General features: G+C 57.1%; 1 protein-coding gene across 1 annotated transcript in view; it reads right to left on the bottom strand.

The window, feature by feature from the left end:
* CACNA2D4 (calcium voltage-gated channel auxiliary subunit alpha2delta 4) overlaps positions 1-17,704 on the bottom strand; it is an 89,789-nt gene that overhangs the window by 52,917 nt on the left and 19,168 nt on the right. The window contains exons 10-21 of the mRNA XM_004279125.3: positions 15,300-15,360; positions 14,547-14,697; positions 13,695-13,769; positions 13,342-13,431; positions 13,153-13,266; positions 12,768-12,846; positions 11,108-11,256; positions 9,942-10,004; positions 8,915-8,995; positions 8,202-8,276; positions 4,700-4,786; positions 4,134-4,205 (exon numbers count right to left, since the gene is read on the bottom strand). Coding sequence (XP_004279173.1) covers positions 4,134-4,205; positions 4,700-4,786; positions 8,202-8,276; positions 8,915-8,995; positions 9,942-10,004; positions 11,108-11,256; positions 12,768-12,846; positions 13,153-13,266; positions 13,342-13,431; positions 13,695-13,769; positions 14,547-14,697; positions 15,300-15,360 — 1,097 coding nt within the window. The remainder of the gene's footprint in view (positions 1-4,133; positions 4,206-4,699; positions 4,787-8,201; positions 8,277-8,914; positions 8,996-9,941; positions 10,005-11,107; positions 11,257-12,767; positions 12,847-13,152; positions 13,267-13,341; positions 13,432-13,694; positions 13,770-14,546; positions 14,698-15,299; positions 15,361-17,704) is intronic.

Below are 17,704 nucleotides of genomic sequence, written 5' to 3'. Positions count from 1 at the left end.
AGGTGTTGCACTCTTCAGTTTTAGAATTTCCACTTGGTTCTTGTGCTGGTCTTACACTGTGTCAAGTCAGCTAAGCTGGAATTACATTTTTTTCAGACTCACTTCCCTGTATGGTTCCAAATTAGGGTTGGCCAGATGAGGAGTCTGCATGAGATTTGTAAGGGAGAGCAAAGCCGCGGCCGTGTTACACACTGGAGTGGGTACAGCACATGGGGCCCTGCGGCAGCTCACTCTGCTCTGCTGGCTTCCCTTCTTGGGACGGGCAGCTGCCACTGGACCTCCTCCTTCAGTCTCTCTGAGATCTGAGCCAGTGAGCGTGCAGGCCCAGGTGAAGGGCACGAGCTCCTTCTGCAGGTCCCACATCCTTGTGGCTGGAGATAGTGAGAGACAGATGCTGGTTTTAGTTTGTCCTCATGGGTTCCTATTCTTCCTCATGGGTTCCAGTTTGTTCTTGCTTTCTCCCATATCTCATCCAGTTTTCCTTCCCAATCGCTGGCCCTGCCAACCTACGATGACTTCAAGCTCATGACTAGAGGCAGAGACACCTGCCTTCTGTAGACATTTTTACCAGCTCCCACCATTTCATTAGGTCTACCCCCTACAATAAAACCCTATATTCATATCATTTGTAGTGGTCCTGCTTCTTTGATTAAATCCTAAACATTTCTCTGCTGAGATTCTCCATCTGTTCACTCATGATGACCATCTTATCCTTTAATTCCTTGTGCATATTTATCATATCTGCTTGAAAGTCCTTCTTCTAATTTCAGTAGCTGGGTCATCTATGGATCACAAATAAGACTGCTTTATTAAGAAGGGAAACGTCATCTTGTTTCTTCATGTGTCTGCTGGCTATTGCGGAGAATAGGTTGTAGATACTCTGTCTTCCTCCAGGGAGTGTTGATTTCTACTTTACTCAGCAGAGAAATGGCTGGCTGACCACCTTGAGCTTGCAGAGACTTGGATTACATTTTCCCTAGGGTGGGTCTGCTTCAACTTTGTCTTTAGGTCTAGGGTGAATCCCTTGGTCTTGGGACATAGTCTTTGCTCCCAAGGTGTAGTTCTTCTGTGCTTTCAAAGAAAATTCTGAGGTATTTACTGAGCCTCCTCACCCTGGTGTGACTCCAAATTTTCCCCACGACCACAGGAAGCAGTGAAGTCCCTGCTCTGACTTCCAGCTCTCAAGCTGTTGCCTGGAGTCCCCCTGGAGATGTGTAGCTTCAAGGTCAGTCAGGAATTGGAGAGGAACTTGCATACATATGTTAGGGCCAGCCCACCTGTGACTCCCTCATTTCTGGGGTATCTCCCCTCATTTTATGACACTCTGGGAGCCCAAAGTCTGTTCTCTGACACTTCAAGATGATAACAACAGATCTCTGCTTGACTTCTAGTCGTTTCATTCCAGATGGACTGGGGTGAGCCCTTTGGGGAAAGAGCCATATAAGCGTACACCTCACCCCGTGCACTTCTCTCGATTCAAGGGTTGAAGCCTCTTTAGCTCGTGGGCTCCTCACAAGTTGGAGACCCTAGATATTGGGCCAGACTGTGTTTCTCACATTTTTGGAATTAGTTGCACACACTTAACAGCATGGATTCCTAGCCGAATCCTTCCGAGGGGCCCGCACTCTGCAGCCTGCCGTGGCTCCCAGGCTCCGCAGCACGGAGGCTTGTCTGCTTCTCCCATTTACATTCCTGAACTCGGCTGATCTGGCCCCGCAGGCTTTTGAGTCTGTGAGCCCTGCTCTTATCATGCTGGGCTGCTGCCACTGTCCTCAGTAGCACTACCTAGTTGCCTGTCTGGAGTTTAGGGGAGATGGAGAAAGGTCTGAATTAATCCCTGGGAAATAAGGACGCATGCAAAATCCCCTGGAGAAAATGACCAAGCAGGTTATGGCCTGCCTGGAGAATGGCTTGAATGATATCGGATATTCCCACAATGCTCTAAGAAAGCCTCCCTGGGCCTAGACCTGAAGGGTGTTTCTGCTGAGGACCCCGTAAGGTAGACGTAGGCTGAGCTGAGGGAGGGGCACCATCACCACAGCAGTGAGAGGCTGGATTCCACCATGGTGTCTTTCCTACCAGCAAAGTGTCCCGCCTACACGGGCAGGCACAGGAGCTTCCGGGCATGAGAGTAAAGAGAGGAACGATTGATTAAAGAGGGCTGAGTCATGGTGCAATGGGTGGAGGGAGAGGAGAAGACAGTGAATTTAAAGAAGGGACAGAAAGGCATCTCTAAAGAGACCCAGGAAATCTTTCATTCTGGAGAGTGAGTGAAGAAATCAGGGCCTGTCCTACAGGAAGGCCTTGCACAGCCGTGGTCGGGAGCGTGTGGTCAGAATCAGACCCAAGCACACAGGCTTGGAGGTTGATCGTCTACCTCAGGGGTCCCCAACCCCTGCGCCGCGGGCCAGTAGCGGTCCACGGCCTGTTAGGAGCCGGGCCGCACAGCAGGAGGTGGGTGGCAGGCGGGCGGGTGAGCAGAGCTTCGTCCGCAGTACCCCTCGCTCCCCACCGCTCGCGTTACTGCCTGAACCATCCTCCTCCCGCCCCAATCCGGGGAAAAACTGTCTTCCACGAAACCGGTCCCTGGTGTAAAAAAGGTTGGGGACCGCTGGTCTACGTCGCCCCGGGCAAGTTTTTGCTTTCTGAATTTCCTCATCGGTAAAATGGGGATAGGACAGGACACACATCACAGGGTTGTGGGAAGTGAGTGAAGGCTTATGAAGTGTAGTCCAGCTTCTAATAAGTGTGAGCTGGCATCATCATCATGATTCGTTGCAGTGGAGGTAAGGCGAGAACTCGATGTGCTGGGAAATGTCCACCCCGGTCGTGACCATGGTCAGCATCACCCTATTTCTTCATGTCAGAGCACCGCATGCCCGGAAGCCTTTGTCAAACTGCAAATTTTACCTGGACGGTTTATTAACAGCAGTGAACACATTCTGAAGGGCTGGACAGCAGTTTCAGGAGACGTCCAGACTGCCTGGATCTGGTTAGGACCACCCCTCGGTCGCTTTGAGAAGCGTGAAGGCCACATGAGGACGCGGCACTGGGAGCCCTTCCTGAGCTGGTCTGAGTTAGACCTCGCCCTGTGCGTGGAACTCACGTTGTAGCCTGGAAGCAGGTCCCACCTGATGTGCTCTGGCAGTGCCGGGTGGCTGCGAGCTCCCTGGTGCCCAGGAGCAGGGGTCCGGTTGGGATAAGGATGGAGGCGCGTGGAGGAAACCTCTGCCTTTTTGGATCAAGAGAAGGACCTGCTGGGCCTGGTGGGACATCAGGGATGTTGCCCAGCCTGCCCGAGGGAGGCCCCTCTCAGCCTGGAGCTTATAAACAACAGGCAGATCCCACAGAAATGAGACGTGTCCCAGTGAAAACCAGCGCACGCATCTAAAAGGAATGCAGAGTTGCTTTCCTTCCCAGCGCTTTCCTGTTAGGCTTCCACGGAGGTCCGTGTTTGTGGAAGAACTTGGATCTAATTGTCGCCGACCCATGCCCGCGTTCTCTCCGCAGAGGCCGATGGGCAGCGGAGGGGATGCGGGGGTGGCCGTGAGGGAGGAGGTGACATTTGCAAATACGTCAAGGGACAAAGCCCCGTCAGTGCAAACGCAGGGGGACCTTTTCAACGAGAAGATGAAGTGGTCTTTTGTAAGCGGCGCGTGGGTCTGTGGTGACAGGAATGGCATGGCTGTGGGGACCTGGCCTGATTATCTGTGGTTGCCATGGGTGGAAATTGCTCTACGGAGTAGCAATTATTTTCAACCTCTTCCCATATAACATGTTTTACAAGAGCTGCTAACGATTGGCAAAATTAACTGTCACTTTCCCCCTTTCCACCATAAACAACAAAAGGGCCACATGGCAGGCAGCAGGAAGACTTGCGAAGGGCTAGGCTGGCCACGGCCTCGCTCTGCGGCCCCGAGAACCAGGCCCTGGAGAGCGGTAGCTCCCCGGCCGGTGCTCCATGGGGCCGATGCCCGCTGGGCCGGGCCCCCCACTAGGGCCCTCCAGGCTCCAGCAAGCTCTCAAGGCTTTAGCTCGAACTCAGCCAGGTCCTTTGTCACCACCACCAACCCCAGTTAACCATGACGCCGCTTCCTGGGAGCAGACCCCAGTCTTTCCCTCGAGCGCCTTACCCCTCTGTCCAGCGGAACCTTCACGTCCATGGAGAGAGACCCTGTCTCCCTGTTGATCATGGCTGTTCTCAGCTTCAGGGGGAAAGGTAATAGAATTAGTAATAGAACAGATAATAGAACTCGGCTCACACAGGACCATGAAGCAATGAACACTGCCTTGGAGGTGACCCCTGGGGACACGCTGCGTTTTCCCCCTTCTCCTGCAAGCAGGCTACAGGTGGCAATATAGACCGGCTGCCAGGTTCCCTTTAGCTGGAATTCTGGAGTTCACTCAGAGGATGCTCCCAGTGGGCTGACGGGCGAGGGAACACGGTGGCCGAGCCCTGAGATGCAAGTTTTCCAACACCCAGGCCAGCCTAAAATGCCCTCACACCTGAACTCTGTGGCTCACAGACGTGTGCTCCTTCAGCCCCAGAGGAAGAGACTCTTCTCTCTGTGGATGGTGGGAGGGCTGCCCGTTAGAGGCACTGCTTCTGCTTTGGGCCAAGGGAGGGGGCTGAGCTCAGCGCCTGTGGCCCCGGGACCCGCTGTCGAGCCAACCAACCCCCTCCCGGCCGTCCACTCACGGTTCCGGCCCGGTCCTCCCACTCCACTTCCGAGAGGTCCACGCTGTTGTAGTTGGGCTTGGGCTTCAGTTTCTTCCCCTCTCTGTACTGAGTGCGCCAGTCAGGGGGAGAGACGGGAGGTTAACACAAGCCCCGGCCCTTCCAGAAAGCCTGTCTGGCACAGTCACAACCCAGAGAAGCTCAGCGATTCCTCGTGGTCGTGCGGGCCACGTTCCCCCCAAGGCAGAGCGGCCCTTGCCTTTGAGTCAGCTGGTCTCCCGGCCTCGGGGAGAGTATCTCACACACCAAGGAGCTCCCATCGTGAGTACGCTTGTCCTAGGTTTGGACTCGCGTTGTTAGAAACCTCTTCCTCATGCAGAGCTGAAACCTGCCTCCCTGTGACTTTACCCACGGGTCCTAGGCCTCTCCCTGGAGCTACACAGAGAGCTTCCACCCGACCCCCCTGAGGGTTTTCGGGGATGCTCGTCACTGCTAAGACGTCACCTCCCCGAGCTACACATTCCCAGTTCGCAGACGCCTCAGCTCCCTCTGATTCTCTTCTGCTTTGTCAATGTCACTCTCGAAGCAGAGTGCCTGGGACAGTCGCTATTTCAGGTGGTGTCTGACCAGTGTGGGGGGGGGTGTGACCCGTGCAGACCAAAACATCGTACGGCTCTGACCGCTGCCTCTGATTCTGCTAATCCAGGACAGCTACCTCGCCCGACAGGTCAAACCGAGTTTTCAGCCCATTAGATTCCCTTGACCTTCCTTGTGATGCACTGTTAAGTCACAGCTTTACCATCTTCTGCTTGGGCATCGAGTATGCTGCACGACTTTCCATGCATTCCTAATATATTTCATCTCCTTAGTTCCAGCCCATCGTTTTAGAAGAATACTTTCTGAATACTAATTTTCTCCCTTCATGTATTAGCCATACCTTCCACATCCCATGGCATCTCCTTCTGTGTTTTCATCTTGTTGATAGAATTTTTTGTGTGCAGTTTATTGATTGATTGATTTAAAAATTTTTGGCTGCATTGGGTCTTTGTTGCTGCGCACGGGCTTTCTCTAGTTGCGGCCAGCGCGGGCTACTCTTCATTGCGGTGTGCGGGCTTCTCATTGTGGTGGCTTCTCTTGTTGTGGAGCATGGGCTCTAGGCGCGCAGGCTTCAGTAGCTGTGGCTTGCGGGCTCTAGAGCACAGACTCAGTGGTTGTGGCGCACAGGCTTAGTTGCTCTGTGGCATGTGGGATCTTCCCAGGCTGGGGATCGAACCCGTGTCCCCTGCATTGGCAGGCGATTCTTAACCGCTGCGCCACCAGGGAAGTCTTTGTTGATAGAATTTTTGAGCGAGCAGAGCCAAGGACAGACAGATTCCGCAAAGCCCGATAAAGCCCTCCATCCAGCGTGACAGGACCATTCATCAACATTCTTTGAGTGTTATTATCATTTTCTGGCCCTGACTTCTCTCTCTCTGACACCAAGAGAGATATCGTCAAGTCATCTGCTGTTAGGTCTGTAGCATTCCCCAGGTTTAATTTGGTGATAGATCAAAAAAGTAAAGAGGAGGGGCTTCCCTGGTGGCGCAGTGGTTGGGAGTCCGCCTGCCGATGCAGGGGACACGGGTTCGAGCCCCGGTCCGGGAAGATCCCATATGCCGCGGAGCGGCTGGGCCCGTGAGCCATGGCTGCTGGGCCTGCGCGTCTGGAGCCTGTGCTCTGCAGCCGGAGAGGCCACAGCGGTGAGAGGCCCGTGTACCGCAAAAAAAAAAAAAAAAAAAAAAAAGGAAAGAGGATAGTTTATCATCAGGGTCATTAGGAATTAAGCAGAGGTCTCTATTTAGCAGGACGAGGCCCCCCACAGATGCTTGAATGGCTGACGTCCCCCATCACTGTGTATCTTGCTTCAGCAAGTTTCCTCTTTTCTCAAGAAAGTGTCTCCAGTTTCTTGCCTGTGCTCGAACGATGTTCCCATTCTTGGCCTGTTGAAAGTCTATTCTCATGACAAGCAGCCCTGCCCCGCCCTCCTGTTCAGGGCGGTGCTCTTGAGTAAGGAGTGACCCTCCCGGCTCATCGCCACCTCCTAGTTCCTGAGGATACCTGAAAGGCCGTCCCGGGCTCCCCAGGAAACCGTAATTCCGCTTCCGTTACTCCTAGTTTGGGCACTGACGTGGAGACATTTCAGGCCGAAAGTATGGCTCCGGCCCCTCCTTTATTACTAGGCATGTCCTCTATGACTTTTCTTTTTTAAACTCAGCTATTCTTCTCCTCGACGCCTGTCATGAAGGGATCGCTCTCTCCACGGGAGTCTCACTGTGCTGGCTTTGCTGTATGGGATAATGTTCTGCGTGGTACAGCTCTCTCATCGTTTCATTTGTGTAAGTCTGTTTCCTTAACTGGACCATAAATGTCTGTTGACAGCGTCTCGGAGTGTGATTGGGTCAGGCGTGCGACGGGCCCCCAGTACGCATGGGTTGCTTGAGACCTTATGTTCATCCACACTACATAGATGTGAAGACAGGTTTGGGACTGGGGCCCCTTAATTCTAAAGGGCCAACATTTTTGTTCTTCCCCAATGAGTCATCTTCTTGGCCCTGGGGCTGCCCCCCACGGGACCCGCTGGTAGAGGTCAGTGTTCTTGGTCTCTCTCAACTCTGAACCCCTAGCGTTTCCTTAAATAGCTCAATCAGTGCCTTTGGTCACTCAGCGTCTGTCTGACCCAAACGGACAGCAGTGTGGCCTAGGCTGGTCTCTCCGTGGCACCTGGGCAGGAGAGAGCTCGGAAAGGCGCCCGCGGTGCTGCTGTCCTCAGTGCCAACCTTGACTCCAGAGGAGACTGGTGGAGGGGAAGGGTCGCGATGCCGCTGGGACCCCAACTCCCCTCCCCGCTTCCCAACAACCACACTGGGAGGTGTGGCCACTACTGCCACGGATGGAGGTCTCGGGGAGCCCCCCGGCCGGGGAGGCAGCACCTTAGATAAAAGGCTGCTGCTTTCTCTCCTGGCCTCGGCCGCTCATCTGAACGCAGGTGAAAACGCCATGGGCTCCCGCCTTGGGATGGAGGGAGCTGGAAGGGGGCAGGAGCCCTGGGGACACATCCTCAGGGCAGCCTCAGCTCTGCTCCCCAGCTCGTGGGGGACGCCTCCTGCCGTTTGTAGTGTTAACTTGGCACTTACGCCCTTGGGGTGGCCCCTGGCGATCTGGGGACACACGGTCAGACTCCAAGACAGAGCGTGGGGTGACTGACGGGGTGACAACGGGGAAGGGGACGGGTCCTCCAGGGACACTGCACACTCATGACAGGCTCCCTGCAGACTGGCTGCTACCAGTTCGTGCATTTCTGCCTTGTCTCTCCTGCTAGATCATAAGCAATTTGAAAACAGGGACTATGACTTAATTTTTTTCTTGTAGTCCATCGGGTTCTTCAATGGAGCTGAATGCGTGTTCGTTGTTTTAACCGTCTGTATGAACTACCCCCACATCCCGTCCAGTTAAGACCCCCGAGGCAAATAGGATCGGTACCTACCAGGGGTCGAAGGTCAGGATGTGAGAGGATGTAGCCATTGTTAGTGCTCAAAAAGGCATAGCCGTGCACCCCAAGCTAGGAAGACAGGGATGGAGGGGGTCAGGGGGTATCTGTGCAGGAGGACTGGGACCGGGCAGGGGGCGGGGCCACGGGCGGGAAGACCACCTCTCACAGCCCCGTTTTGGCGACAGTATGAACAAGCTGGGCAGCTTCCAGCCGCTCACTCTGAATTCTGCTCCAGCTGCTCCAGTCGGCAGTGACCATAACAACGAACGTCACCACCTGCCTCCTTCCACCACTGCTCTGGGGCTTTGATTACATAGCCTCGCTCCTCCCCAGATGGGGCTGCGTGGTGGGCAGGCGGACCAGGACGGCACAGACATGCCGAAGGCCACAGAGCACGTCGCGGCTGCCGTGACCAAGCGTCCCAGGGGCCCAAGTTTCGGTTCCCCTGCTCTGTGCCCAAACGTCTCTAAGGGCGGGATGTCCGGGGGTGGGATGTGGGGGGCAGGATGGGGGGATGTCTGGGGGTGGGGTGTCCGGGGAGGGGGAATAGGGCGTCGGGGGTGTGACATTGGGGTGGGGCTGAGGGGCGGCCGCAGGCCCCGTCCCAGCTGTGAGCTTGGCTGCACTGCCTGCAGGGAGCCTCCAGAGCCTGGTGCGGTGGCTCCTGGGAGGCCCGTGACCCTACCTGGGGGCCTGACCGGGCTCACCTTGTACTGGGGCGCCAGCTTCATCAGCTCTCTCAGGGCCACGTCAGAGCCCACCACACCCAGGAGGATGCCGTGGGATCGCTGGAAGGAAATGCCAGCTTCAGGGGGGACCAGGCTTCCCATGCACGAGGCCAAACTGAACCCACGGCCTTTCCAGAGCCCGGAAGAGGAAGCCACTTGGACCTATGGTGGTCTTTGCTCTGCAGTTAGATTTTAGGCAGAGCTCCCTGGAATAAAAATCTAGAACCTACTAGAAGAGGCCCCAGGAGTAATCTCAGCCACTGGGAAGATTAATGTCCAGTATTAACATTTAAGTTTAATATTTAAATGAACTACAAAGTTGAATGAAATATGAGCTTTCACAGGAGAGGCTGAAGTACTGGGATTCCAGGGCCCCTCATCTAGGGGCCCTGAAACGCCCAGGGCCCGTGAGGGAATACTCCCTGGCCAGGTAGAGGATGGGCGGCTCCCACACTCCCCACCAGGGCCCATGAGGGAATATTCCCTGGCCAGGTAGAGGATGGACGGCTCCCACACTCCCCACCAGAGCCCGTGAGGGAATATTCCCTGGCCAGGTAGAAGACGGACGGCTCTCACACTCCCCACCAGAACCCGTGAGGAAATATTCCCTGGCCAGGTAGAGGACGGACGGCTCCCACACTCCCCACCAGAGCCTTTACGAACAAGCCAGGGCCTGCCCACACTAGCAGGTTCCGTGTGCTTTTGCCGGAAGCCTGGCAGGTGACCCCTCTGGCCCTGATCCCCAAGCCAGGGTCCCAAGTCCAGAGCAGCGGGTCAGCGCCAGGCTGGATGAACAGAATCACAGGGCGGCTTCGGGAAGTGTGGCCCCTGCCCCATCCCCTCCCGACCCAGAGATTCTGACATGGCTACTTGGGCACAGGGCCTGGAACCTGACCTTAAACCCTCCCAAGGCGGCTCTGAGGCCACGTCAAGAGCCACAGGTCTAACGACGCCAGACAGCGGCTGGAGCTCTAAGCCGGGCAGCCGCTCGTGAGCAGACACTTACCGTCTCGTTCTTCTTGCTGAAGACAGGCATGGCCACGGTGGTCAGCAGCGCCATGCTCTGCGCCTGCGGGTAGAGAGCTGTCAGGGGGGACGAGCGGAGGGCAGTGTCCACAGACTGGGGACCCAAGCCGCCACTTGAACCACAACTCAGGGGCACCTTCCAACGGGAGGAAGAAATCCCCAAGGAGGCTTCCCTTCTCTGCATGAAGACAGCTGGGGGAAAGGCTGGAGCGGGGAAGGCCGGACAGGAGAGCGGGCTGACGTCACTCAGCGAATGAAGCCCTAAGCCGGAGCGGGCCCCAGAGCCCCGAGTGTGCGGCCCAGCCCCTGAGCACACCCAGGCTCACCCAGGCCTCTGGTCTCGGCCATGCCAAGGATGAGGGTGCGCCCGTGGGACCAGCCCATCTGTGCATGAGCCCAGAAACAGAGGCTCAGACAGCAAGACGACAGGCCGAGGAGTCAACAGGGGACAAGTTCTGGTCACTGAGATGCCAGATTAAGTGTCAGGTAAGAGTGCCTGGACATTTCTCTTAAAGGTGGGGTGTGCCCCCCCCTTCCTCCACCTGAAGCCTAGAATTCGTCCGCAGTCGTCCTGACCCCACTAGCCACCTGGACTATGTGGACCCCAGGGATGGCAGGGGGCAGGGGGCAGCGGGAAGGGGCCAGGGGGCTCGTCATCCACTTTTTACGTGTCCCCTTTTACGTGAGGGGGACACACACTTCTCTCCTATCGAAGCCACTATTTCCAGATGTCTCTTAATCCCAGCCTGCTATGACGCTGCTGGAGCAGGTGTCTGCGTCTGTGTTGGGTTTGAGGCGTGCCAGGAAGGTCCCTTCCCCGACATCTCATCTGACTGTCTACCTTCCGTGTCTGGTCCTGCATGGGGGAGAACTACAGGAGGTCTTGTTGGAAACTTGGGCCCTGAGGGAGGCCGCTGGTTAAGCCGTAGTGTCCTGAATCACTGGTTGGTCCCCTTTCTTCCCAGAGCAGGTGAGGATTATGGGAAAAGGGAGGGATGAGTCTGCAGCAGATGGCTCTGTCCACGGGGGTGCGGCCCTGGGGGGGTGGTCTGCTCCCGGGGCTCCCGGGCCAAGGTGTCGCTCCCCCAGTGTCTCTCCAGGACGTGCTCTGCCCACCCCACTCCCAACCCAGGAGTCACCTCTCACTCCCTGGGGCCCCACCTTGCTGTCCATGTAGGCTTCGGTCCAGGTGATGTCATGGTTGTGGTTGATGACCATGGGCCGGCTGAGCACATGCAGGTATTCCATCACGTTCTCCTGGGCGTCCGCCAGAGTGGAGATCTGCGTGTAGTAGCCTGTGGAGGGGAGGGGCGTAGGGCTGTGGATGCAGGGCCTGCGCACCCCCCAGCCGCGACGTCTCTTGGCCGGGCCCCTGGCTGGGAGCTGCCCTGGGCCGCTAGGTACCACTTTTCCCAAGGCGGCCCTCTCCCGGGGTAGCTGGAGGCCAGTGGTGCTGCGGGGACACGAAGGCCTGGCCCTGGCTGGACTTGGCAGGACCTTGAGGCTCCCCCTGCCCGAGCAGCAGGGCCTCAACTCAGGGCGCGAGGCCACCCCTCACTCCCCGCAGGGCTGTCCTCAGGGGTGCCTGCAGGCAGCTCTGTCCCGGGTCTGTTTTCTGAGAGCCCCACTTCCTCCTTTCCCTGACTGCTGTCATCCCTCAGTTACGGGGAGGGGGCCGCAGCTGAGGCGGTATTTAAAAGAGCAAATGCCGGGCTTCCCTGGTGGCAGAGTGGTTGAGAGTCCGCCTGCCGATGCGGGGGACACGGGTTCGTGCCCCGGTCCGGGAAGATCCCACATGCCGCAGAGTGGCTGGGCCCGTGAGCCATGGCCGCTGAGCCTGCGCGTCCAGAGCCTGTGCTCCGCAATGGGAGAGACCACAGCGGTGAGAAGCTTTACAAGGCTGTGACGATTTATCACGTGACCGCTCGTCACCTCCCACAGAGCACTGTCGCCAGCTCTGGGGAATGGGACAGCTTTCATTCCCAGGGTGCCTCTTGTCTCGGACCCTTTGACCATGCTCTTCCCTCGGCCCAGAACACCCTTCCCCGCTCTCTGCATCTGACTCACTCCCACCACTTCTTTCTGTCTCACCTTAGAACCCTGTCCTTCAGGAGGCCCGCCCGGACCCCCCAAACGCGGAGGGCTCGCCCCTCGCCCAGAACCCTGGGCAGCCTGTGCCCCTCTGCCCCTCAGCGCGATGCAGAGGTCCCGTCCCGGATGCTCATGTGTGCGCCTCCCCGACTGGACCGGGCCTTCCTGACCACGTCGACCCCCTAGGGCCGGGAGAGTCAGCCACCCACAGCAGGTTCTCAGATGTCCTGCTGGGATTGAGGAACCGGGTCTTGGTTCTGGCCAGAGACAGATGAGGGCTGCCACACACAAAACCTTAATCTAAAGAAAATGACGGTCTCTGCCTTTTGTCTGGAGCAGAAACAGAGCACACGGGCTTCATCTGCAGCAGCAGGAACGGAGGCTGGACATCAGAGACGACTGACATTGAAAGGTCGGGCCCATGTCTACATGGTTTTCCGTGTGGCAGTCTGGATAAGGCTTATTTGAAGAGACAGCAGAACGGGAGTCCCCACCTCCAGGCGCGCTGCGGGAGGTGTCACGGGGGTGAGAGCCCCGCAGGGAGCGATCGACATGGGTCTTGCTTTGTCTCAGCAGGAGGGGGGCGGATGCTGTCACCTTTGCTCTGGGTCCCTTTGTGGGAGGCCCAGCTCAGCACCTGCGGGGTCCGGGGATGCCCTCCCACCTGCGCTCAGGTGAGGCCGCCGGACGCCCTGCCTCACGTGGCGTCACCCACCTTTGTTATTGCACGCGATCCACTTCAAGCGGTCAGCAAAACTTACTTCCTTCCCGATCAGGTAAGTGAAGAGCCGGACCTGGTGGACGAGACACGGCGGACTCAGCAGAGTCCCGGCTGCGAGAGGCCTGACCGTGTCTGTGTCTGAATCTGGGACCGGGTCTCTGGATTCTGCACTTTCACCCCTTTGCATCAGGAAGGGCCCGGGGCCCAGGCTCGCCGGGATGCCCGCCCGGCGTGAAGGCTTGCCCGGCGGGGCTCACAGCCAGCAGTCTTCTGTCTCTACCGTGCCCTCGCTCGGGGCCTGGGGCTCATGGGGTGGGGCGTGTGGACACGGCAGAAGGAGGCGCTCCCCCGGCCCCCGGCCACCCGCCCAGGGAGGAACCTTGCGGTGCGGCCAGTTGTATTTCTCCAGCACTGTCCTGTGGTCCTCCACGGCCCCATCGGTGATCAGCATGATGGCCTGGTTGCACAGGCTTCCTTGCCCGGCCTCTTGGAACTGCGTGGAGGACGTGGCCATGACTCCCCATCTCCCCTCACCACCCCAGCGCCCCTGCTCCGCCAGCTGCCGTACCTGCTGCAGGATCTGGAAGGCCTCACTGAGGGCTTGGCCCACGACCCCCACACCTTTGACCATCAGCTTGTCCACCAGCTGTTTGAAGTGCTGTCCCGGGGAAGAGGATGGGGGAGGGTCAGCCGGTCAGTGGACCAGGGAACCTTCCCCTTTGGTCGTACTTTCAGAGGCTGCGCAGAGCTATTCACCCAGAAGAACAAGATTGCAGGACCCACCCCCTACTTTCATGGCTGGACCCCTGCAGCGGATGTCTCTCAGATGCCCCCAGGGTAAGCCGAGAGGGTGTGAGTGGCCGGGTGCAGGGCCACCCTCACCCCTGGATGGAGATGCTGGACCAGCACAGGTACACTCACCTCTCTGTTGTCCCGATCCGCCTGGACCAGGATCCCTTTAAAACAAGGCTCGAGGTAGTGGATGTAGTCGTTGTACTGCAGAGGGCAGAACACACAAGATCAGTTGGGAAAGTCAGGGCCCAGTGACGGAGCTCGCAACTCACGGCGGGCCAGGGGTGGGGTCACCCGGGCCCCTGTGTAATATGACCTTGGGGGACCCCAGGTTTTGGGCAATTTTCTCTGAGTAGAGGGGAGGGAACAGTAGGGCCTTAACTCTAAACGTTCTCCCTCAAATCCTGGCCCTTGGCATCTTCCCAGGAAGCCAGCTGGGTGCCGTCCATCCCTGGGGCTCACGGAGACCAGGAGTTACCTAACTCTCCTCTCCCATTTCCTTCTGTTTGTCCCTCCACTTCATCACCTTTTGGGGGCAGGTGGAGCGACCCTCAGGAGAGTCGCTGTGAAAGCAGGACCAGGGGCTGCTGGCCCCTCCTCCCGACCTGCCTGGATTTGGGGAGGATGGAAGTAGGGCCCTGGGATCACCCATCCTGCAGATGCAGGAGGCTTCTCCCCAGTGGCGCCAGGCAAGGGCACATGGGCGGGGCTGAGTTAGGGATCTACTCGGATACCCCTTCATCTGGACTGGACCCCAGCCTCGTCTGAGAACCTGAGTAAATCTACCAACTCCAAGAAACGGACATATGCGTTTCCCACGTAATTTCAGAAACTGTGGACGCCTGGAAGCCTGTCTTGGGTGGGGAGTCCCAGCTTCAGGGGATAGGGTCCTTCACAGCACGAACCATCGGGTGGCCGTAAGTACAGGTCATTCCGGTGCAGGCAGAGGACGGGTTTTCTGGAACGGGAAGGCGAGTTTACCGAGATGATGTTCACGAAGTCGTTTTCCCCCAGCGTGTCCAGGATGGTGGAGACCGTGTGCTTGGCGATGGCCATCCGCAGCCCCTTCATGCTGCCGCTCGTGTCCATCACGATCACGATGTCCTTCGGGGACGTGGCAGCTTGTATGTACCTTTAGCAGAAAGGAAGGGACAGGCCGACGGTGGGAGAGCCGAGCTGGAACCGCCGCCGACCGGGTCCCCCTGGTTTCCATTCAGACTCTGGCTCAAAGTTCAGGTCAACGCCCGGGGTTTCTCAGGTCCGGAACCACTCCATTCTGGAGCCATTTCAGGTGCCGTGGCTGGGACTGTGCCCATCGAATGGTCAAGTGCTCATGGTGACCCTTGTCCTCTTTGTTTCGGGCCAGCCCTGGTCCCGGGGTGCTGGCAGTGGGAAGGCAGGGAGCTGGATGCCCCCTCAGACTGAGTTACAGATCTGCCAGAGGAGGGGTGAGGAAGGAGGGGAGAGCCTGGTGCGAAGACAGCTCAGAGCCCTGGGAGGAGGTTTGGGGCAGGGGAGACACATGCGGTCAGGGCTGGAGCAGAGCAGCTGTAGGGGGACGGGGGGGACGGGGTCGGGGGAGAGGGATGCAGAAGGACACTCTTCTTCTCCTGTGTTGGATTAGTTCTACCTGCGGCCCTGGGGGTGGGGGTGGGCTCAGGGCAGGAGAACGAGGCAACACCCAAGGCTACAGAAAGATGCTGGCCCCTGAGGCCTCGCCCCGGGGACGCTTACCAGCCGCGGTTCCGGCAGTCGAAGGTGATGACCCCGTTCTCATCAGGCGTCCATTTGATGCCTGGGGAAAGAAAGTCTGGCTTCTTCGCTGGCCCGAGAGGCTGCTCCAGAGCTTCCGCCTGGGTGCTGACAGCCGGCACGGCCAGGACCCCCAGGGCAGTAGGTCAGCCCCTGTGAACTGAGGGAGGCCGGCTCTTGGAGGGACACTCACCTCCCAGCGGCCCCGATCCAGAGTTGGGTTAATTTCATAGGTAGGACCCCGCCCCCCACCCAGCCATGTGGTTCCTGGGACTCATCGGTGGGGCTAAGCTTCCCCTCAAACTAGACGGGGAGGCCCAGGGGTGTGACTTTTATTTAGCGTCATTGCCATCCAGCAGAGTGTGCACAGAGCAGGCGAGAGCCAGGGCTCTGAGCTGCAGCCCACCTGCCTCCAGGCAGATCAGCTGTTGGTGTTTGCGCCCTCCCTGTTAGCTGCGGGGCGGGGGGTGATTTGGCTACAAGACTAAGCTCCCCAAGGTCAGGCCTTCCCAGGGCCTGGCAGGTCTGACACGGATTCCCGGTACAGCAACGGAGAGGGGCAGCTGAAGCGGAAGTTCTTGGCTCTGAACCCAAACCTTAGAAGAGGGCTTTGGTGGTCCCGGGTGGGGTGCCCTCAACCCCGAGCAGAAACAGAGGTCAACCCTCTCGAGGGAAGCTTTCCCAAGTCGGGCCCCACAAGCCAAGGTCACCACGTGCGTCAGAAACAGGCCCCTGTGGGTGAGAGGCAGCGAGGCAAGAGCCATGAGATGCGTCCTCCCGGGATGACGGGCGCTGCTGAGACAGGGAGGCGAGAGCGTGGCCGTGTGGAAAAGGACCGAGGGGCGGCCTCTAGCAAGAGGGCTCCACAGGCCCCGTGAAGCAAAGCGCTCGGTGAACGGAGACCCACAGGAGTGAGAGATGAGCTCTGTCTCTGCTCCACTGATGTAAGTACGTGGTTTCCAAAGGACAACGCGGGCGATCACCCCCCACCTAGCAGAGTCACTGAACTCCCAGTTCCCTGAGAGACACAGAGAAAGGTCTGCACATGTTCCTAAGCTGTTTCTGCAGGAAGCAGACACCACTGATGAGAACTGCTGACCGCGGGCACGTGGACCCCAGACTGGCTGAAACCAGGTGGACGAGGCTCGAAACCTCACCGGACGCCAACCAACCCGAGAATCGAGCACGAGCTGATCAGGCTCCTGCACCGTCCCCGGCGCGGCCTTTAACCCCCCCTCCCTAGATGTCCCCAGGGAGCTGGCGCCCTTTCCCTCCTTCTGCTGCACCGGCTCTCCTTTCGATAAAAAGCTTTGCTCGCCTGGGAGTCTTGTGGGAGTGATGTTCATTGCTGTGGTCTTGCTTTCCCAGAACCTAGAGAGAGCGCCTGGGAACTCAAACAAGGGATATTTGTATCAAATATCAACAGTGAGAGTATCCAATTTGCAGGGATAAAAACAGGGAAACATTAGATGAAAATAAGTCAGGGTGGGGAGGTGGAGGTGCAAGTGGGAGAGTTCTAAAGCCCTTTTTTGACTGCGAGGAGGGTGGAAATAGTATTTTAATTGTTATATCTCATGTTAAAAATGCTTGAGGGCTTCCCTGGTGGCGCAGTGGTTGAGGGACTCCGCCTGCCGATGCAGGGGACGCGGGTTCGTGCCCCGGTCCGGGAAGATCCCACATGCCGCGGAGCGGCTGGGCCCGTGAGCCATGGCCTCTGAGCCTGCGCGTCCGGAGCCTGTGCTCCGCAACGGGAGAGGCCACAGCAGTGAGAGGCACGCGTACCGCAAAAAAAAAAAAAAAAAAAAAAGCTTGATAAAACAGCAGGGCTAATTACTAAAAGAATGGGAACAGAGGAATAAGCTCCAAACTGACAGAAAAAAGAGAAGGAAGGGGTAGGGGAGATTTATCAAAAAACATAAATCATTAAAAAAGACGAAGAAAGGAAACATAAAACTAGAGGGATGAGTAGAAATTTAAAAAATAAGATAATAGCATGTCCAAATATATCAACATAATACATGGAAATGTGCTTAACTTGCGAAATGGTAAAAGAGGTTGTCAGTTTGCATAAAAATTAAAAAGCTATAAGCTATTTTCAAGAGATATGGCTAAAACAAAATGACATAGAAGATTGGAAGTAAAAGGATGGAAAAAAAATATATATGTCTGGCAAATACCAACTGAGAACATACTGGTATCACGCTATGAATACCGACAAAACAGACTTAAAAGGTGTCATAAGGGCTAACAAGAGTCAAGCAGACACAACACCAGCAAAGACACAGAAAATCTAAACAATACGGTTGACAAGCCTGATCTAATGACGTAGCAGAAGTTTTCATCCAGCGATTAAAGCACACATGGAATATTTACACAACGTGATGACA

Source organism: Orcinus orca, chromosome 11, assembly GCF_937001465.1.
Source record: "Orcinus orca chromosome 11, mOrcOrc1.1, whole genome shotgun sequence".
Taxonomy (NCBI): Eukaryota; Metazoa; Chordata; class Mammalia; order Artiodactyla; family Delphinidae; genus Orcinus; species Orcinus orca.
The sequence above is the reverse complement of the archived record's forward strand: the minus strand, read 5'-3'. Positions and strand labels throughout refer to the sequence as shown.